Source organism: Jaculus jaculus, chromosome 8 (assembly GCF_020740685.1).
Source record: "Jaculus jaculus isolate mJacJac1 chromosome 8, mJacJac1.mat.Y.cur, whole genome shotgun sequence".
NCBI classification, from domain to species: domain Eukaryota; kingdom Metazoa; phylum Chordata; class Mammalia; order Rodentia; family Dipodidae; genus Jaculus; species Jaculus jaculus.
In genome coordinates this window covers 127,114,236-127,134,484 of record NC_059109.1, presented here as the reverse complement: position 1 = coordinate 127,134,484, position 20,249 = coordinate 127,114,236, and the positions used below count along the sequence as shown (strand labels likewise).

General features: G+C 47.7%; 1 protein-coding gene across 17 annotated transcripts in view; it reads left to right on the top strand.

Moving 5' to 3' along the window:
• Zmynd8 (zinc finger MYND-type containing 8) overlaps positions 1 to 20,249 on the top strand; it is a 138,397-nt gene that overhangs the window by 66,605 nt on the left and 51,543 nt on the right. For all 17 annotated transcript variants that reach the window (XM_045155865.1, XM_045155871.1, XM_045155870.1 and 14 more), the window contains 3 exons: positions 2,084 to 2,161; positions 3,473 to 3,588; positions 11,574 to 12,055. In XM_045155865.1, coding sequence (XP_045011800.1) covers positions 2,084 to 2,161; positions 3,473 to 3,588; positions 11,574 to 12,055 — 676 coding nt within the window. The remainder of the gene's footprint in view (positions 1 to 2,083; positions 2,162 to 3,472; positions 3,589 to 11,573; positions 12,056 to 20,249) is intronic.

The window sequence follows — 20,249 nt, the reverse complement described above, 5'->3', positions numbered from 1 at the left end:
TTTGACATGAGGGCCGGGCCCTGGAGTGTTGCTGCAGAGCAGACCTTTGTCCCCAGAGTCTGGTCTCCTGTGCAGACCCCTAGTGCAGAGAGAGAGCATGCGTGCAGCGGGTCTGCTGGCTGCTGAGCAGCGAGACGTGGAGGGGGGCTTCCTTCATTAAATCCCCACTGTCTGAGTGACAAGCAGAGGCGTGCTGGATTTTGACCTTGCTTTTCTTCTGACCTTTATTCATTGTCCCTCCTCCCCCCTCCCCCCAGGTAAGGTCTCACTCTATCCCAGGCTGACCCGGAACTCACTCTGTACTGTCAGGCTGGCCTCAAACTCAGTGATCCTCCTACCTCTGCCTCCCAAGTGCTAAGATTAAAGGCATGCTACCCAACCTGGCTCTGTTTATTCTTTAAAAAAAATTTTTTTTTACTTATTAAAATTTTAGTTATGAGAGAAGGAGAGGGAGGGAAGGAGGGAGGGAGAAAAAGAATGAGCGTGCCAGGGCCTCTAGCCACTGCCAATGTACTCCAGACACCACCTTGTTCATCTGGCTTCTGTGGGTCCTGGGGAATTGAACCTGGTCTTCATTCTGTCCCACTGTACTGTCAAGTAGGACAACCACAGGGCTACTTCTGTGCCCCTGTGAAGAAGAAATGAATGGTAGCCATGGAACGCTTAAATGGGTTTAAGAGCGTACGAGTGGCATGGCTAGAGACATCATGGCATTCTTAGAGTGATGCCAGCATGCTGCGCGACTTCGGCGTTAACCCACAGGCGCATTTCACCTTGGTTGGTTTGTCTGATAGCCCTGTGTGAGTGGACTGTTCTCATCCATGTCTTGCCGCTGAGGGCGTGCAGGCCCACAGGAAGCAATCAGCTTTTCCCAAAGCCACTCGGCTCTCGTTGAGTAGCCCGAGTCTGAATTAAGATCGAGGCCGTTGGTCCTGAGCCAGGTCGTCCCTGTAGAATGTACTATCGTAAGAGGGAAAGGGCCGGCTCTTGTGTTGTTGGTCTTTGCAGTTGCCGTTAGTGGAAGTAAAGAAGGCTAGTATGGTTTTAGTTGAGTATCAGGTTTGTGGGCAAGGGCAGAGGGGCTCGAGGAGGCCGCAAGAGCAGAGCTGGTGCAAATGAGCTGTCATGGTAGCTGGGATGAGATGGTGGTTGACCTTGAGGGAGCCTGTCAGATGTTGGCTTTATCGTTATTTCTTAGCTTGGCCCTTCTGGCATTTAGGGCTTGAGCTCTCTTTGTTATGGAGACTGTACAGAGTCTACATCAAATCCAAGCTGTGACAACTAAAAATGCTTTCAGACACGGCTAAAGATTCCTCATGGTTGTGTGTGGAATGGACTTTCCTGAAAGTGCCACTGGTTTAATAGAAGGTACTGGAAGCCAGTGTGTGTGTGTGGGGGGGGGTGTGTGGGAGAGGGACAAATTTGGGTGTGGTGGCACATGCCTTTAATCCTAGCACTTGGGTGGCAGAGGTAGGAAGATCAATGTGGTTTGAGGGAAGCCTGAGACTCCGTAGGTCAACCTGGGCTAGAGCAAGACCCTACCTTGAAAAACCAAAAAATAAACAATAAAAAAAAGGGGTGGGGAACTACCTCCCTCTCTGTCTTTCAAATAATAAATATTAAAAGGAAAAACAAAACAGCAACAACAAAAGACAAGCATAGACTTAGGCTGTGAATCGTAGCAGGGCAAGAGTGGAGGCCGGAATTCCAGTCCCCGTGGCTGGCAGAGGACTGGGAATAGGGCTGACGGCTGGATGCATCTACGAGATGATCTGCTCCTTGGGACTTCGTGGAGCTAAGCTTCTCCTTCAAACACACCACAATCATCACTTGAGAGGCCGAGGCAGGAGGATCACTTGAGCCCAGGTCTCTGAAGCCAGTTTATGCTGCAAAGCAAGATGCTATAATGCCTGATGCCTACCACCAAAGAGAAAGAAAAAGAAAGAAGGAAAGCAAAGCTAAACAGATAATCCAACCTTGCAGTAAGGGTGCAGACACTCCAGAGGCCATTAGGCATTGAGGGGCCCCCGTGTGCGACCCTCCCCACCCCGTGACAGATTCTCAAGTGTGGTTTGCTTTACAGATGAATGAAATTGAAGTCTGTCCAGAATGCTATCTTGCTGCTTGCCAGAAACGAGACAACTGGTTTTGTGAGCCTTGTGTAAGTCGGATTTATGTCCTGTGTTTCATTTTCTGGACTGTCTCTGGTGGCTACCCCAAGAAGCCTTCTGGGGGCTTATGAGACGAGCCATTGAAAGCTGTTAAGTAGGACAGCATGAGACTAATCCAGCCGACTCCGGGTGTGTGTATGCCAGAGTTGGTGTCCCGGCTGTTGGGTTGATTTGAGCAGCCTGGTAAGTTCTGTCAAAGAACTCAGGAGGGTGTGGGACTTGGGCTGTGCCATGGTAGATTCTGGATTCTGGATGCTGCATCCTGAATACTGGATGTGGCCCCGACACATACTTTTTTTTTTTTGAGAAAGCAAGAGAGAGAAAAGAGAGAGAGGAGAGATAGAGTTAGTGCACCAGGGCCTCAGCCACTGAAGTTGAACTCCAGATGCTTGTGCCACATAGTGGGCACATGTGACCTTGGGATCGCCTCATCTTTGTGTGTTTGGGTGCCATGGGATCCGGAGAGTAGAACCTGGGTCCTTCGGCCTCGCAGGCAAGCACCTTAACTGCTAAGCCATCACTCAGCCCCCCAGGTTGGCACTTTTTAAAGGTGGTTTGGAAATACCTCCCTGGAGGAATTTAGTCTCTCCAGAAAGACCCATATTTCATGGAGACATGGTTATCCTAGCTTCCTCTGTGGACCTTCGATTTTATACTTACAGGCGTATGTGTTTATCTCCCAGTGGTGCACATTAATTAAATCCAGGGTGTTTGGCAGAGGGAAGTGTTCTTTGTGGGGTGGGTAGAAATGAAGGGTGTATGAGGGAGGTAATGTCAGTACCAGAAGTAGTGTGGAGGGTCGCAGGGAAGGTGGTGGAGGTAGGGTGGAGGGTTGCAGAGGGCAAGTCATGGCAAGGAAGTCAGAGTTGGAATATACCTTAGGCTTCTTTTTGCCCCTGGAGATAACATCTTGGTAGCCACACCCGAGGAGCCCCTAATGGGTGAAACTCATTCCTCACACCATTACATGCAGTCGAAACATAGCTGACATTGGGTGTCACTGTCTCCATTTTGCCCAGAAAGTTGAATTGTCTTGCTCATGGTCACCTCGTTAAGAGTCAGAGCCAGGGCCTGTCTGCTTCTATCTGCACTGGCTTCTGCTCCCTCTCCCCACTTAAGCCCCTCCTCAGCTTCATGTGGGCGCTGTGTGACATGCCACTGAACACACAAGACATGCCTTGTTTGCCACCTTTCTCTTTCCTGTGTCATTTCCAGTCTCCCTTCGTTCACTCCTCCTACCAACTTTAACTTGTATCTTGTTGCCAAGTATGCACAGACTCTGTATTTTGTTTTTCTTCTAGAGCAATCCACATCCTTTGGTGTGGGCAAAACTCAAGGGGTTTCCATTCTGGCCTGCGAAAGCCCTGAGGGATAAAGATGGGCAGGTCGATGCTCGATTCTTTGGACAACATGACAGGTAGGATTTGAAGAGAAGCTTTGAACATGTACCTTCCTCAGAACCTTTGATAATATCCTAATAATAGATAATTAATAATTAATAGATAAAATAGTTAATAGATAAAAGTGGGGATATGAATACAGCTCTGTCGATAGAGCGCTTGCCTAGCGTCCACAAAGCCCCGGGTTTGATCTCCAGTGTCACATAAACTAGGCGTGATGGCCCTTGCCTGTAATCCCTGCAGTTGGGAGGTAGAGGCAGAAGGGTCAAGAGGTCAGGTCAGCCTCTGCTCCATAATGTGTTTGAGACCAGCCTGGGATACATGAGGGCATCCGAAGTTCGTGGCCAGCTTATCTGACATTCCTTTGCATCCCAGCCTTTCATTTGCAGCAGCAAGAGACCCTGTTTCAAAGAAGATGGTGTGTAGATGCATCCAAGCAGTCCTTCAGGGCTGTGGCCCATATGCCCCGTGCATGCGTGCACACATGTGCATGCACAAACGCACGTGCATGCGCGTGCACGCGCACACAAATAAATAAAAATTTAACACAAAAAAGATGTAGAGCAGCTGGGTCATCTCTTAGCCTAAAACTTCGTTTTAGAGAGGTGTGTGTGTATGTGTGTGTGTGTGTGTGTGTAAGAGAGTGAGAGAAAGAGAGAGAGAGAGAGAGAGTGAGAGAGAGTGTGTTTGGGCACACCAAGGCCTCCTGCCACTGAAAACGAACTTCAGATTCACGTGCCATCTTGCACGTCTGGCTTTCCATGGGTTCTGGGGAATTTAAACCTGGGCTCTCAGGCTTTGTATGTAAGCACTTTTAACCACTGAGCCATTGCTCTAGCCTCTAAAAATGTATATATTTTTTCAGAAAGGTAGAGATAAGGTTGATATATTACCATTTAAAATATGCTTTTATGATATTTATTTATTTATGAGTGAGAGGTAGATAGAGAATGGGCATGACAGGGCCTCTAGCCACTGCAAATGAACTCTAGATGCCTATACTACCTTGCACATCTGGCTTATGTGGACACTGGAGAATCGAACCTGGGTCCTTAGGCTTCAAAGGCAAATGCCTTAACCACTCAGCCATTTCTCCTGCCCTAAAATATGTTTTATTTACTTATTTGTATGTCTGTGTGTGTGTGTGTGTGCGCGCACACCACTGCAAACAAAGACCAGATGCTTGTACCATTTTTTTTGTGTGTGTGTGTGTGTGTCTGGCTTTATGTGGGTGCTAGGGAATTGAACCTGGGCTAACAAACTTTGCAAGGAAGTGGCCTTTAACTACTGAGTCATCTCCCCAGCACTACCCAGCACTATTATTGTTTGTTTGTTTTTCAATGTAAGGTCTCACTCTAGCCCAAGCTGACCTGGAACTCACTCTAGTCCCAGGCTGGCCTCGAACTCACAGTGGTCCTCTTATCCCCACTTCCCAAGTGCTAGGATTAAAGGCGTGAGCCGCCACGCCCGGCTTTTTACTTTTTTCCTCCACAATAATGATTGTTGATCTTGTCAAATATTTTCTGGTCCTGTGTTAACCCTGATAGCTGTGGTCCTTCATGGTTCTGTTGATGGACCCAGCATTAGAATGAGTCTTGTGGCTACATGAAATGTTGTCCTCTTCTCTGCTATTTCATTCTATTGTATACCCCCCCCCCCCCAGTAAATGAAACTTCTGTTCAGATTGCTTTTTATCATAATGCTTTCAGCTACTTTTCCCTGGTTTCTAGATAAGCAGGTCTCTTATCATTTCGCCGAGCAGTTCTCTCTGTTCCCTTTTCTCTGCAGCCAAAATGGGAAATTATATGGGGAGGCTGTTTTGACAGGTGTAAGCCGTCCCTCCCAGCCTTCTCACCCTCCCCTTGCCCTCACACACACAGTGAAGAAAATTATTCCAGCTTAGAGCCGCTCCCTTTGGAGCAGAGCCCCTGCCTGTCTGTGAACAACAGGTAGCTGGAGATGAACAGTCGTTAACGTCTTCCCTTTCAGCAAGTTACGTTGTGACTAAATGAAGCGGAGACTTACTTCTTTCAACGCCCCCTGAAGCAGTTTGAGAAGGTGTGTGAGTGCATAGGGGAGACTAAAAATATATGTGGTTAAAATCATATACCCACATTGAAATTCATTTTACGGTTTTATGTAATACCAGCCTCTGGCTTAGCACTGTGTTAAATTTTGCATGAGATCTTATGGATCAAAAGGGAGCATGGATTTCAGTGAGGTGATTTCTTAGTAGGATTTTTTTTTTTCTTTTTCCAAGGTAGGGTCTCGCTCTAGCCCAGGCTGACTTAGAATTCACTATGTAGTCTCAGGGTGGCCTCCAACTCACGGTGATCCTCCTACCTCTGCGTCCCGAGTGCTAGGATTAAAGGTGTGTGCCACCACGCCTGGCTAGAGATTTTTGTTTTTCTTTTTAAATATATTTATTTACGCGCGCAAGAGAGAGAATCAAGACACAAGCACCACTTGGTGCATCTGGCTTTAGATGAGCACTGAGGAATTGAACCTGGGCAGTCATGCTTTGCAAGCAAGTGCCTTTAGTTACTGAACCATTGCTCTACCCTTGTTGGTTGGAATCTTTGAGTGCCTTGTCAGCAGACCTGATTGAAAGTCATTGTGGTAGTAATGGATTCAACAGGGAACAATGAATTCTACTTAAAAAATTTTATTTATTTATTTATTTGAGAGAGAGAGAGAGAATGGGCATGCCAAAGCCTCCAGCCACTGCAAATGAACTCCAGAAGCATGTGCCCCCCTTGTGTATCTGATTTATGTGGGCCCTGGAGAATCAAACCAGGACCCTTTGTTTTTGCAGCCAAATACCTTAACTTTTAAGCCCCACATTCTGCTTAAAAAAAAAAAAAAATTAGAGAGAGAGAATGGGCAATCTAGGGCCTCTAGCTGCTGCAAACGAACTTCAGATGCGTGTGTCACTTTGTGCATCTGGCTTAAGTGGGTACTGGGGAATCGAACCTGGGTCCCTAGGCTTTGCAGGCAAGCACCTTAACTGCTAAGCCATCTCTCCAGCCCTGCATTCTAGTTTTGACCACGCTTCTTGGAAACCGTTCTGAAGTCCATCTTTCCCTCATTGAAAGACATGTGCCCTTGACTGTGTGGATGCTGGGATGGAAGAGGGAGCTGGCGTACACTTGTTTCTTCCTGTGTGCAGGCTGACAGCCCTGGGGAGCATGAGTAATAGCGGTAGCAAGTAGGCTGGCTGGCTCAGATTGGAGGGTAGCAGCGGCTTGGGATGGAGAGAGGGATGAGGCAGGAAGCAGGAGCCTTGGCACTGAACACGGGCGGTGTGGGAAAAGGTTCTGATGTGACTGAACGAGGCAAGGAGTCTCTGAAGCCTCTGCTGTTGGGAACTTTGAACTGGTGGCTGGGAAGGAGGATGGTTGGGGTAGAGGTCCGGGTGGTGAGCAGGCACTTGTTTTGTCTTTGAAGGGCGGGACCAATGCTGACTGTGTGTACATTACCCACCTGGTCATAGCACGTGGCATGTGTCAGCTTTGTTGACAACTTAGGATTCTTTCCTCCCACCCCAGGTAGGATCTCGCTCTAGCCCAGGGTGACCTGGCACTCACTGTGTAGTCCCAGCCTGGCCTCGAACTCACTGCGATCCTTCTACCCCTGCCTGTCAAGGGCTGGGGTTAAAGGCGCGCGCCACCGTGCCCAGCCTGACAGTTTAGGATTCTTACTCTGCGAGGTGGCGCATACATGTCTGCTGGCATGTAGGTGAGAGGGTGAGCACATCACCCTCCGCTCCCCCTGCTGTGAGCACCTTGTGAGGACTTCGTTCCTCTTACCTGCCCGCCAGCCGTTGAAGGTGTTCTTGTTTACATGAAGTCAGAATGTGAGCGTTGTTCATGCTCTGAGCTGAGCCTGTTTCCCCAGCCTCAGTGAAGTCCTTGGCTCCGGGTAGAAGTTGTCCCTTCTTTCCTTCTTACTTTTGTGCCGTTTCTGGTTCCTTTTGTAGCACCTGTAATCTTCTGTCACCTCCAAGGGTCTGTACCACCTGGTGGGTTCACCTTGAGTGAGGAGTGTTGTGAGGCTGGGAAGGATAGTCCACTGTCATGTGGTGGATGGCCAAGGCTTTTCGGTCCCTGAGAGCTGGGATACAGATGCTCCCAGAGGAGTTCTTGGTTCTCTGTGTGTCCCAGATTCCCTGGATGGGACCATGAAGCCCAGCCACCAAGGCTCATCCACAGCCTGCTCTGGCGAGACCCAGAGGAAGCAGAAGGTGGTGACCCAAGAGAGGCATACAGGAGGAATGCTGCGATGCTCTCGCTCAAGGAGCTCACTTTGGGCAGTGGAACCAAAGTGTAAGCCTGGGCTTGTAGCTGTGAACTAGGTTAGGGCAGTTGGGTGGGAACTGTCCTAGAACTTTGTATGCTGAGTGTCAAGATGACCTACCGCAGTGAGTTCAGGTGGCACCTGGAGAAATCACAGCAGCATGAAAGAGACTCATTGTGCCAGGCGTGGTAGCGCACACCCTTAATCCCAGCGCTCGGAGTGATAGGAGGATGGCTGTGAGTTTGAGGCCACCCTGAGACTACATAGTGAATTCCAGGTTGGCTTGGGCTAGATCAAGACTCTACCTTGAAAAGCCAAAAAAAAAAAAGAGTGTCATTGTGCAATTTTTTTTTCTTTGAAAGATGTTCCTAGATTTCTGTGTGTGTGTGCATATTATTAATTTGTTTTTTATTTTAGGGAGACAGAATTTGCACAGGGCCTCAGCCAGTACAATCTCAGTCCAGATGCTTGCGCCACCTAGTGGGCAAGCGCAACCTTGTGTTTGCCTCGCCTTTGTGTGTCTGGTTTACAGGGGATCTGGAGAGTTTAACGTGGGTCCTTAGGCGTCTCAGGGAAGTGCCCTAACCGCTAAGCCATCCCTCCAGCCCTTTTGTGTATGTTTTATTTGAGATACATCCCAATTACGTAAAACTATAGAAAATATTGTAACCAGTCCTTACAGAGCTTTGAGAAAAATACTTGATACTCATCAAGTGCCTGCCGCGTACCAAGTGGTCAGATGCTGATTAGGTTTGGACGGGGTCTCTTGGTGTGGTCTCACACTGGCCTCAGACTTCTGATCCTCCTGCCTTAGCCTCCCTGGTGCTGGGATTACAGACGTGCACCACAGTGCCCAGCCACTATGATCTTTTTTTTTTTTTTTAAATATTTTTACTGTCAGGCACAGTGGCAAACTCCATTAGCCCCAGCAGTCACGGGGTCAGAGGTAGGAGGATCGCCATGAGTTCAAGGCCACCCTGAGACTACAGAATGAATTCCAGATCAGCCTGAGCTAGAGTGAGAGCCTATCTTGAACAACAAACAAACAAACAAACCCCAAGAAAAGAAAAAAAATTATATATTTTTTACTTATGTATTTGTAAGGGGGAGGGGAGAGAGAAACAATGTGAGAATGAGTATGGGTGAGCCAGGGCCTCTTGCCATTGCAGACAAACTCCAGATGCATGTGCCACTTTGTGCATGTGGCTTTATTTGGGTCCTGGGGAATTGAACCCGAGCCAACGGCCTTTGGCAAGCAAGCGCTTTTAACTGCTGAGCCATCTCCCCAGCTCACCCGCGCCCTTTTTGTGTAAGCTGCCTTTAGCTCAGTCTTCGTGATAAGAAAACTGAGGCGCGCCGAGGTCAGCGTGCTGTTCAGGGTCACTTGGCTGTGGCAGTGGCTGTGGTGCCCGAGCTGGGTGGCTGCTCTTCCGGCCTCTGTTGACACAGCCCTTCCAGAGGCTTTGTACAGTCAAGCCAGTCTCCTTTGTCTTTGCTGTTTCCCTGGTGGGCTGCAAACAGATTCCTGCCTAGGCCTCTTGAAGACACTTGGTAAACGAAGAGGAAATAGTTACCACCTTGAAACCCAACCAGCTTAGGGGGCCACAATCACAAAAGTGTGGCTGCTTTACCGGAGTTCCTGGAGGTGCCTGGCATTGACTCTCCACCCGCCCCTAGGTGAGGATCTGAGGCTGGGGCTTCCCTGTAAACTCTGGCCCAGATCCCTGTGCCCCAGCATAGAGGGTCTTCCCTATGGCCCCTTAAAAAAAAAAAAGAGGAATTCTTATTTATTTATTTATTTATTTATTTTAAATTTAATCTCTTTATTTAATTGAGGAAGAGAGAGAAATAAGCAGGTAGAGAGAAAGAGAGAGAATGGGCATGCCAGGACCTCCAGCCACTACAAATGAACTCCAGATGTGTGTGCTCCCTTGTGCATCTGGCTTATGTGGGTCTTGGGGAATCGAACCTGGGTCCTTCAGCTTTGCAGGCAAGAGCCTTAACCACTGTGCCATCACTCCAGCCCTATTTATTTAAATTCGATGGGGGAAGGAAGGGGCAGATGAGAGAGCAAGTGGGCGTGCCAGGGCCTCCTGCCGCTGCAGATGAACTTCAGATGCATGCATCACCTTGTGCATCTGGCTTCCGTGGGTACTGGGGAATGGAACCTGGGTCCTTAGGCTTCACAGGCAAGCAACTGCTGAAATATCTCTCCAGTCCCAGGCTACAGTGGCCTTAGAGAAAATGTGGGCAGCTGGTTATTTCTAGCCATCTGTGAGTAGGTAGGTGTTGAAGGGCGCTCGGTGCTAGTCAACCTGTGCTGAGCTGTGGTCCTTGCATGGGTCTCATGTCGCCTGTGATTTCCTCTTCAGACACAGGAATTCAGTGTCGTCTGGCAAAGTAGACGTGCAGCGCCATGTAAGAAGTACACTGCTCCCTTACCCTTTATTAGAGTGTGTGGGGCGGGGCCGGGCGTGGTGACACACGCCTTTAATCCCAGCACTGGCGAGGCAGAGGTAGGAGGATCGCCATGAGTTCGAGGCCACCCTGAGACTACATAGTGAATTCCAGGTCAGCCTGGACCAGAATGAGGCCCTACCTCGAAAAGACATAAATAAATAAGTAAATAAATAGAGTGTGGAGGGGGAAGGGAAGGGAGACTTAGCTGGCCTGGGTCCAGAGTCCCAGGAGGCCACTGGATATCCACTAAGCTGATGCCTCTCTTTCTGTGCCACCCATCCCCCCATCCCACGCCTTTATGCCTGGCTTGAATTTGAGCCCATGAAATGCAAAAGGCCTCCTTGGAAAAGCTGCAAATTAGGTTGTAGGAATGGAATGGCAAGTGCTGTCCCTGCTATCTCTTATCTCTTCTTAGCACCTACCCTGGTGGCTGTGGTGTTCCCAGCTGCTGTTGCAGTTGTGTGAGAGAGACTGATTCTAGAAGAGTAGCCTCTGGTGTCCCCCTCCCCCCCCCCTTGGAGTTTTTATAGTGCACGCTCAGATGTGAGGTGTTGATGTGGGTGGATGTGACTGCCTTGGTGTGTACCTGATGACGCCAGGCTGCCTTTTAGTAATCATCCACGCTTACTATGTCACGTTCAAAAGTGTGCACATGCCAGGCATGATGGGCACACCTGTCAGCCCCGCACTCGGGAGGCTGAAGCAAGGAGGATCTTCAGTTGCAGGTCATCCTGGCCTACGTAGTTCATAGCTCCTGTCTCATGAAGCAAAACAAAAGTACGCACGTTGTTCTAGGAACACGATTTTCTGCAGTTGCATTCTAGCCCTGTTTCAATTGCAATGAAAGTGAGTTCTGTCCATGTACTGAGTGAGGCCCGAGAGACGTCCCCGAGGCCACAGTCACTGTTTTTTTTTCTTTTCTTTTTTGATTCTGTCCCAGCAAAAAACCAAAGGGATTTATTGTGCTCTTAATGGATTAAAATGGCTAAATCTCTGGAGCCTTTTAACATCTTTGCTGTTTTGTTGTTGGTGTTCTGCCCTTAGCATGTCTGTGAAGTGGGTCATTCATTAACCATTCAAACCGGGTCAGTTACCTAACACGAGAACACGCATTTCAGAGTCTTGGCTAACATGCTAGGCTAATTTGGTTTGCATGAAGAAAACACAAACAAACAAACAAACAAACCAGCCAATTGTGGAAATGACTGAAGTTGACTTGCCCTCTTTTCTCTTTTTGCCCTCCTAGGGCCTGGGTTCCAATAAATAACTGCTACCTCATGTCTAAAGAAATTCCCTTTTCTGTGAAAAAGACGAAAAGCATCTTCAACAGCGCCATGCAGGAGATGGAGGTTTACGTGGAGAACATTCGCAGGAAGTTCGGGGTTTTTAATTACTCTCCGTTCAGGACACCCTACACGCCCAATAGCCAATACCAAATGCTGCTCGATCCCACCAACCCCAGCGCCGGCACGGCCAAGATAGACAAACAGGACAAGGTGAAGCTTAACTTTGACATGACGGCGTCCCCCAAGATCCTCATGAGCAAACCCATGCTGAGCGGGGGCTCGGGTCGCAGGATCTCCCTGTCGGACATGCCACGCTCGCCCACCAGCACCAACTCCTCCGTGCACACGGGCTCCGACGTGGAGCAGGACGCCGAAAAGAAGGCCTCGTCCACCCACTTCAGTGCCAGCGAGGAGTCCATGGACTTCCTGGATAAGAGCACAGGTCAGCCCTGGGCAGGAGAGTGGGTGGAAGGACAGCCCCACCTGTGGGTGCAAGCAGGCAAATGCCACAGAAGTCAATGAGGGAACCTCAGTGGACTGTGTCTTGGATAAATGAGTGACCAGATGGTGGCCTCCAGGGATCGAAAGATGAGAAAAGGCCAGCTGGTGGTCATTCCTAAAAGGGGGCGGGGTGTTGCCAGAAATCTTTCAAAATTCAGTTCCAATGTCATAGCCTCTTGGTTATTCATAACAACTTGCTAGGACACTCTAGTCCTCCAGGGATTTTAATTCTGTTAAAAAAGTTTATTTTTCAGTGCTTTCATATAAAGTGCTGACATGTTAGAGAAGTGTGTAAGGTGAAAGTTAGCTCCCCCCTTGTCTCACTCCATTCAAGGTCACCTTGCTTAACAGTTGTGTTGTATTTTAGAGACCTGCTGAAGGACATGGACTCTGGTCTCAAATCCCAGTCCTACCACTCACTGGTGATGTGGCTTTGGGCAAGGTACTTCACATCTTTATGCCTCAGTTTCCCCACTTATCACGTGGCAATCATAACAGGGTACCTTGTGGTTCTTGTAACATGAAACAACACAGCCAGCTTAGAACCATCTGGAACAGTTCTGCCAAGATGGCAGTTCCTGGGCTGAGGAGGTGGGTCAGCAGATACGAGCGATCATGAGGCCGTGGGAGCACCACAGTCACCTTGGTTGTGATTCTTCAACATTCAAGTAAACAACTTAGTGTGGCCAGTTTGGAAGTCCAGTCCTATGTGGAGTTGAACCTGGCTAATCGCCAGGGCTCACTGGTCAGCACTGGGTCCAGTGAGAGACTGAACTCTCACAAGTATACATCACACACAGACTCCACACATGTTCTGCACACATCCGTGACCCCCGAATATATGTCGATATGGCTACTGAATTTTTTATGACATGAAATTCACTGTGTAGTCCCAGGGTGGCATCGAACTCATGGTGATCCTCCTACCTCTGCCTGCCTCCCTAGTGCTGGGATTAATGGCATCCACCACTGCATCAGGCTCTGAATTATATTTTTAAAATATTTTTATTTATTTTTATTTGTTTTGGTTTTTTCGAGGTAGGGTTTCTGTCTAGCCCAGGCTGACCTGGAATTCACTATGTAGTTTCAGGCTGGTCTTAAATTTATAGCAATCCTCCTATGTCTACCTCCTGGGTGCTGGGATTAAAGGCATTCACCATTATGCCCAGCTGCTTTTTTTTTTTTTCTGTTTTGTTTTTCAAGGTAGGGTCTCGCTGTAGCCCAGGCTGACCTGGAATTCACTATGTAGTCTCAGGGTGGCCTTGAACTCACGTTGATCCTCCTACCTCTGTCTCCCAAGTGCTAGGATTAATGGCCTGCATCGCCACGCCCGGCTTGCTGTTTTTTAATTGACAATTTCCATAATTGTAGACAATAACCTATGGTAATCCCCCTCCCCACTTTACCCTTTGAAACTCCATTCTCCATCATATCACCCTCCCCCTCAGTCAGTCTGTTTTTTATTTTGATGTCATGATCTTTTCCATCTATTATGATGGTCTGGTATAGATAATGTCAGGCACTGTGAGGTCATGGATATCCAGGCCATTTTGTGTCAGGAGGAGCATGTTGTAAGGAGCCCTGCCCTTCCTTTGGCTCTTACGTTCTTTTCGTCAATTCTTCTGCAATGAACCCTGAGCCTTGGAAGGTGTGATAGAGATACTGCAGTGCTGAGCACTCCTGTCACTTCTTCCCAGCCCCATGATGCCTTCTGAATCATCCCAAGGTCACTGCCATCTAAAGAGAAGCTTCTCTAGCCAAAAGTGAGAATAGCATTAATATAAACTGCTTACTGGGCAGTTTGATAAGCATAATATATGTATTTAGCCAGACACCAGCAGACGTTGTACCCTTAGGGCTCATCACTACCCCTGTTGTAGGTTTTCAGTATTAGGGATGTGTTCCCTCCCATGGAGCAGGCCTCTAGTCCAATTAGAGGGTAGTTGGTTTTCCCTGTAACAGACAGGCCAGTATTTCACCCATTGGCTCATTTGGCCTGGCTGGCCAAATTTAAGGCTTGCCGTGTCCACTGTTAAGTATCTCCACTGAAGACCTCTCTTTCTCCCATTGAACTGCATGCAGCATAGCTTTTTCCAGCTTTCTGTCAGCTGGTCTACATGGAAGAGGTTTTCAGCTCAGCTCCAATAGGATTTCTCAGTGGCCTTGCAGCCCAAGTGTGTGGAGTCTTAAGCAATATGGTCTTACTATACATTCTTGGTGGGAAACCAAGAGCCTTGGCAATGGCCTGTAATGTTTTGGGGCCATCAGGGACCTCCTTGGCCAACAACTCACAGGAAGGCATCTCATCCCTGGCACTGAAAATTTTCTAGTAACAATCAATGGCTTCTGTGGGTGCCATTGTCCAAAAAAGTAAGTTTCCATACGATTTATTTATATCCTATTAGATTTTGATTAGCCTTCCCTCCGCCAATTCTTTGCTTAGTCTCTTCCTCTGACCTCACTATGGCTTTTCTCCCCTATTAATTTGTTTTTCTACTTACTTATATACAATACCATCCTATTACGTATTCCCCCCCCCCCTTCTATTCCCTTTATATCTCCTTTCTACCTTACTGGTCTCTGCTGCTGAGTTTTCTTCTACTCACCCAGATGTCCAGTCATCTGTAGATAGGATCCACATTTGAGAGAGAACATGTGACATTTGGCTTTCTGGACTTGAGTTAACTCCCTAAGTGTAATCCTTTCCAGATCCATCCATTTTTTCTGCATATTTCATAATTCCATTTTTCTTTACCACTGAGTAGAACTCCATTGTGTAAATGTGCCACATCTTCATTATCCACTCATCAGTTGAGGGCCATCTAGGCTGGTTCCATTTCCCAGCTATTGTGAATTGAGTGGCAATAAACATGGTTAACAAGTATCTCTAAGGTAGTGAGACTAGTCTATAGGCTATGTGCCTGTGGGTGGTATCCAGCTATTTTTATTGATTTACTTGAGACAGGGAAGACAAGGTAGAGAGAGTATGGGCATGCTAGGGCCTTCTGCTGCTGCAAAAAAACTCTAGATACATGGGCCACTTTGTGCATCTGGCTTTGTGTGGGTACCAGGGAGTCAAGTCCAACTCTTTTGCCCCAAACAGAATTGGACCACATTTTTAATATTTATGAACTTTTATTACTGGTTTGGCTTCAAAGGTGGGTTTGGCCTTGGCAGTATGTTCTTTTTTTAAAATATTTATTTATTTATTTGACAGAGAAAGAGGGAAGGAAAGAGAAAGATGGAATGGGTGTGCCAGGGCCTCCAGCCACTGCAAACGAACTCCAGATGCTTGCACCCCCTTGTGCATCTGGCTAACATGGGTCCTGGGGAATCGAACCTGGGTCCTTTGGCTTTGCAGGCAAATGTCCTAACCATTAAGCCATCCCTCCAGCCCCGGCAGTGTGTTCTTTGTTTCTCTGTCTTTGAGGGGCCTGGGGCTCAGAGTACTTACTCTAACCATGGTGGTGACCTGCAGGACACGGGCCCTGTCACAAGGGCTTTTTGCCTGTGGTTCTTATATAAGCATGTGGGCTCAGGGTTTTACATCCTAACACTCTTCCAGTGAAATGGGTGACGAGGATTGTTCAGTAAAATCTATTGTTAAATGTCAGGCCTGGGCTTGGGAAATGTTACGGTGGTGAAAGGCACTTGTTTGCTCCGCTTGCTGTCTTGGCTTCAATTACCCGATACCCATGTAATACCAGACACACAAAGTGGTATGTGCATCTGGAGTTTATTTTTGTTTCTTTCTCGAGGTGCGGTCTCTCTGTAGCCCAGGTTAACCTGTAGCTCACTCTGTAGCCCCTCGGTGGCCTTGAGCTCATGGCAGTCCTTCTATTTCACCCTCGAGCACGCCTGTGCCCACGCGTGTGCGCACACACACAAATAAATAAAACTATTTCAAAAAAAAATTGTGTTGTAGATGAGTAAAGCCCACACATAGGTTGTATTATCAGCTTCAGACTTCTGGCCAAAGTTGATAGCCTTGGCCAGCTCTTCAGATCCTCCCTGTCTCCCCTCCTCTCCCCTCCTTCTGCAGATAACCAGCCATCAGGTCCTCAGGACTGGTAATGTTTGGGAAGATAGTGATGGGACAGAGTTGTCAGCTCAAGGCTCAACCTATTACTGCTGTGTTGTCCTTTTTTTAAAAAAAAAAAACTTGTAGTTTTTCAAGGTAGGCTCTTGCTCTAGCCCAGGCTGACCTGGAATTAGTTTCAGGCTGGCTTCGAACTCACAGCCATCCTCCTACCTCAGCCTCCGGAATGCCGGGGTTAAAGGTGTGCGCCCCCATGCTCATCAGAGACTGCTGTTTTACTTTATTTTTTGTTTTTGGTTCCTTGGGAGAGCTGTTTCTAGCTCCATAGCTGACTGTGGGAGAGCCAGCCACAAGCTTAGTGACCCTTGGATTTTGGTTCTTCACATTAAATCTGCTGTTCTGATTCATGGCCTCGTGATCCTCGGCCTTCACTGTGGAGCTTTGTTCCAGGGTGGACGTGACTTGCACTGACAAGAGTTTCAGAGGAATCTTGCCCTCTGGCTCGTGTTTCTGACCAGAATCCTTAAAACACCAGAGCCTTGACTTTCATCCCATCACATGATCCCACGTGAGTGACATTCACAGAGCCTGGTCACACAAACCAATGGGTTGTTGACTCCCGAGCAGAGTGAGTTTCCAAGAACATCAGAACTGTGGTCTGTGGCTCCTTGCTGTCTCATGACTCCCTGATGCCTGAACTTGCAATGTCTCGCCTTGCTGCTTAGTGTTGTCCTAATGTCTAATTATGCTCATGAGTTTCAATTACACATCATGTGTATTTAAAAAAATTTTTTTTTTCCTCATTTTTACTTATTTATTTGAAAGTGACAGAGAGAGAGAGAGAGAGAGAGAGAGAGAGAGAGAGAGAGAGAGAGAGAGAATGGGTGCGTCAGGGCTTCCAGCCACTGCAAACGAACTCCAGATGCGTGCGCCCCCTTGTGCATCTGGCCAACGTGGGTCCTGGAGAGTCGAGCCTCGAACCGGGGTCCTTTGGCTTCACAGGCGAGCGCTTAACCACTGAGCCATCTCTCCAGCCCCCATCATGTGTATTTTTTAAAAAAGTTTTCATTTATTTGTGAGGAGAGAAAGAACAGAGAGTGAATGTGGATACGCTGGGGCCTCTTGCTAATGCAGATGAACTCCATTTTGTATATCTGGCTTTATATGGGTGCTAGGGAATTGAACCTTGGATGGCGTCAGGCTTTGCAAGCAAGTACCTTTAATCACTGAGACATCTCCCCAGCCCCACCTTGTGTTTTTCCTTTTTTATACTATTTTATATTTTGTTTATGTATTTAGGAGAGAGAAAGAGATAGACAGAGAGGGAGAGAGAGGGAGGGAGAATGGGTGCCCCAGGCCTCTATCCACTCCAGACTTACATTGCCACCTTGTGCATCTGACATACGTGGGTACTGGGGAACTGAACCTGGGTCCTTAGACTTCACAGGCAAGTGCCTTAACTGCTATATCATCTCTCCACTCCCCCCCCCCTTTGAAACATGGTCTCATTCTATAGCCCAGGCTGTCCTTGGATTTATAATAATCCTCCTGCCTCAGCCTCCTGAGTACTGGAATCATGAGCATATACTACCATTTCCAGCTTGGTTTCCCATGATCTGGTGTTTGTCAACTACAGTTACAGGCAGAAGGAATTTTAAAACAAAATATTTATTTATTTATTGTTGGTGAGAGAGGGAGAAAGAGAGAGGCGGATAGAGAGAATGGGTGTGCCAGCGTCTCCAGCCACTGCAAACAAACTCCAGATGCAAAACGCCCTGGTGTGCCCATTCTCTCTATCTGTCTGTCTCTCTCTCTCAAGTAAATAAATAAACTTAAAAAACTTAAAAAACAAAAACAACTCCAGATGCATGCACCACCTTGTGCTTCTGGCTTATGTGGGTCCTGGGGACTCGAGTCTGGGATCTTTAAGCCATGTCTTCAGCCCAGAAGGAATTCTTGAGTTGCTCTCACTGTTTTACTGAGGCCTGGCAAGAGAGGTGCCCAGGCCCCCCAGAGCCAGTCCCTGAGGCCTCTCTCTGTCTCTCTCTCTCCCCACTAACCCCTCCTGCCCTCTGCTGGCAATGGAGAAGAGAACTGTATATTGAGACACCCCCATGGTCAGGGATAATACAGGCTGCTGCTGTGAGGTTATCATGTCATAGGATAGATAAGGTGTATATGTAGGTTTCAACAGTGGTACCTGGGAGACAAGCAAGATGCCTGAAACCCTAAAGTGTAGGAAACTTTAGTTGGGAGACAGAAGAGTCTGTCAACCCCTGTAACTAAATCTAGTCTTTTCTAAGAAACCCTTTGCCCAGCTGAAGGTCCGTACCTGCCAGTGTCCTGAGTTTTTTGAGATAGGGCCTCTAGCCCAGGCTGACCTGGAATTCACTATGGAGTCTCAGGGTGGTCTTGAACTCATGGTGATCCTCCTACCTCTGCCTCCCAGGTGCTGGGATTAAAGGCATGCGCCACCATGCCCGGCCTCAAGGCAGTTTTTTAAAAAAAATTTTATTGTATATTTATTCACTTATTTGAGAGAGAGACAGAGATCATGAGTATGGGCCTCCCAGGGCCCCTTGCCTTTGCCAAACAAACTCCAGACACGTGTGCCACTTTATGCATCTGGCTTTACATGGGGACTGGGGAGTTGAACCTAGGCTGGTAGATTTTTCAACTTATAGTGTTTTTTAAATTTATTTTTATTTATTTATTTGAGAGAGAGAAAGGGAGAATGGGCATGCCATGGCCTCCAGCCACTGCAAACAAGCTCCAGACACATGTTCCCCTTTGTGCATATGGCTTACGTGGGTCCTGGAGAGTTGAACTGGGATCCTTTGGCTTTGCAGTCAAGCGCCTTAACAGCTAAGCCATGTCTCCAGCCCCTGATTTTTTTTCCAGATTCCAGTGGAAGACATTAATATGTATTAGGCTCACTTCGTGGGGCCTGGATGGCACTCCCCTCTGAGCTAACCGTCCTTTGATCTTGGGATTTCCACTGTAGGGTTCCCATCAAGGAGAAAGGAAAACATTTTCATATACCCCTATTTATTGTGAAGTCAATACATGTTTGTTGTGAAGTAATTTGTTAGTGACAGGTACTGAAGTCAATACTAATCCTGCCTCCCACCGCCAGCGCTTAGATGCTGATATTGTTTCAAGGATTTCTTTGTGTCTTCGTATATCCTGCTGTCAGGTTGGAAACTTGTGTACTTACCCAGAGAGCAGCTGGAGCGAACTAAGTGCGATTGACAAGTGGTGGGCACTAACTAGGGTGAGGGAAGCAGAAGTACAATTCTTTTATTTTTCCCAATTTTTATTAACATTTTCCATGATTATAAAAAATATCCCATGGTTGGGCTGGAGAGATGGCTTAGCGGTTAAGCGCTTGCCTGTGAAGCCTAAGGACCCCGGTTCGAGGCTCGGTTCCCCAGGTCCCACGTTAGCCAGATGCACAAGGGGGCGCACGCGTCTGGAGTTCGTTTGCAGAGGCTGGAAGCCCTGGCACGCCCATTCTCTCTCTCTCCCTCTATCTGTCTTTCTCTCTGTGTGTGTCGCTCTCAAATAAATAAATAAAAAATTAAAAAAAAATATCCCATGGTAATACACCCCCCCTTTCCCCTTTGAAATTCCATTCTCCATCATATCCCCTCCCCATCTCAATCACTGTACTTACATATATACAATACCAACCTATTAAGTATCCTCCTCCCTTCCTTTCTCTTCCCTTTATAACTCCTTTTTAACTTACTGGCCTCTACTGAGTTTTTTCCTTCTCATGCAGAAGCCCAATCATCTGTAGCTAGGATCCACATATGAGGGAGAACATGTGGCACTTGGCTTTCTGGGCCTGGGTTACCTCACTTAGTATAATCCTTTCCAGATCCATCCATTTTTCTGCAAATTTCATAAGGAAGTACAATTCTCGTCCTGGCCTGTGCTCTGTGTGGGCGCTCTGTTTGTGTCACACGTTCCCTGACATGTGTGCCCCGCATCCTCAGACTAACACTTCCATTCTTTGTACTTCATCATGAGAGGGTTCCTCAAAGCCCATGGATGGCTTGAGACCTGCGGCTGGTTTTTGCCAAGCACGAAG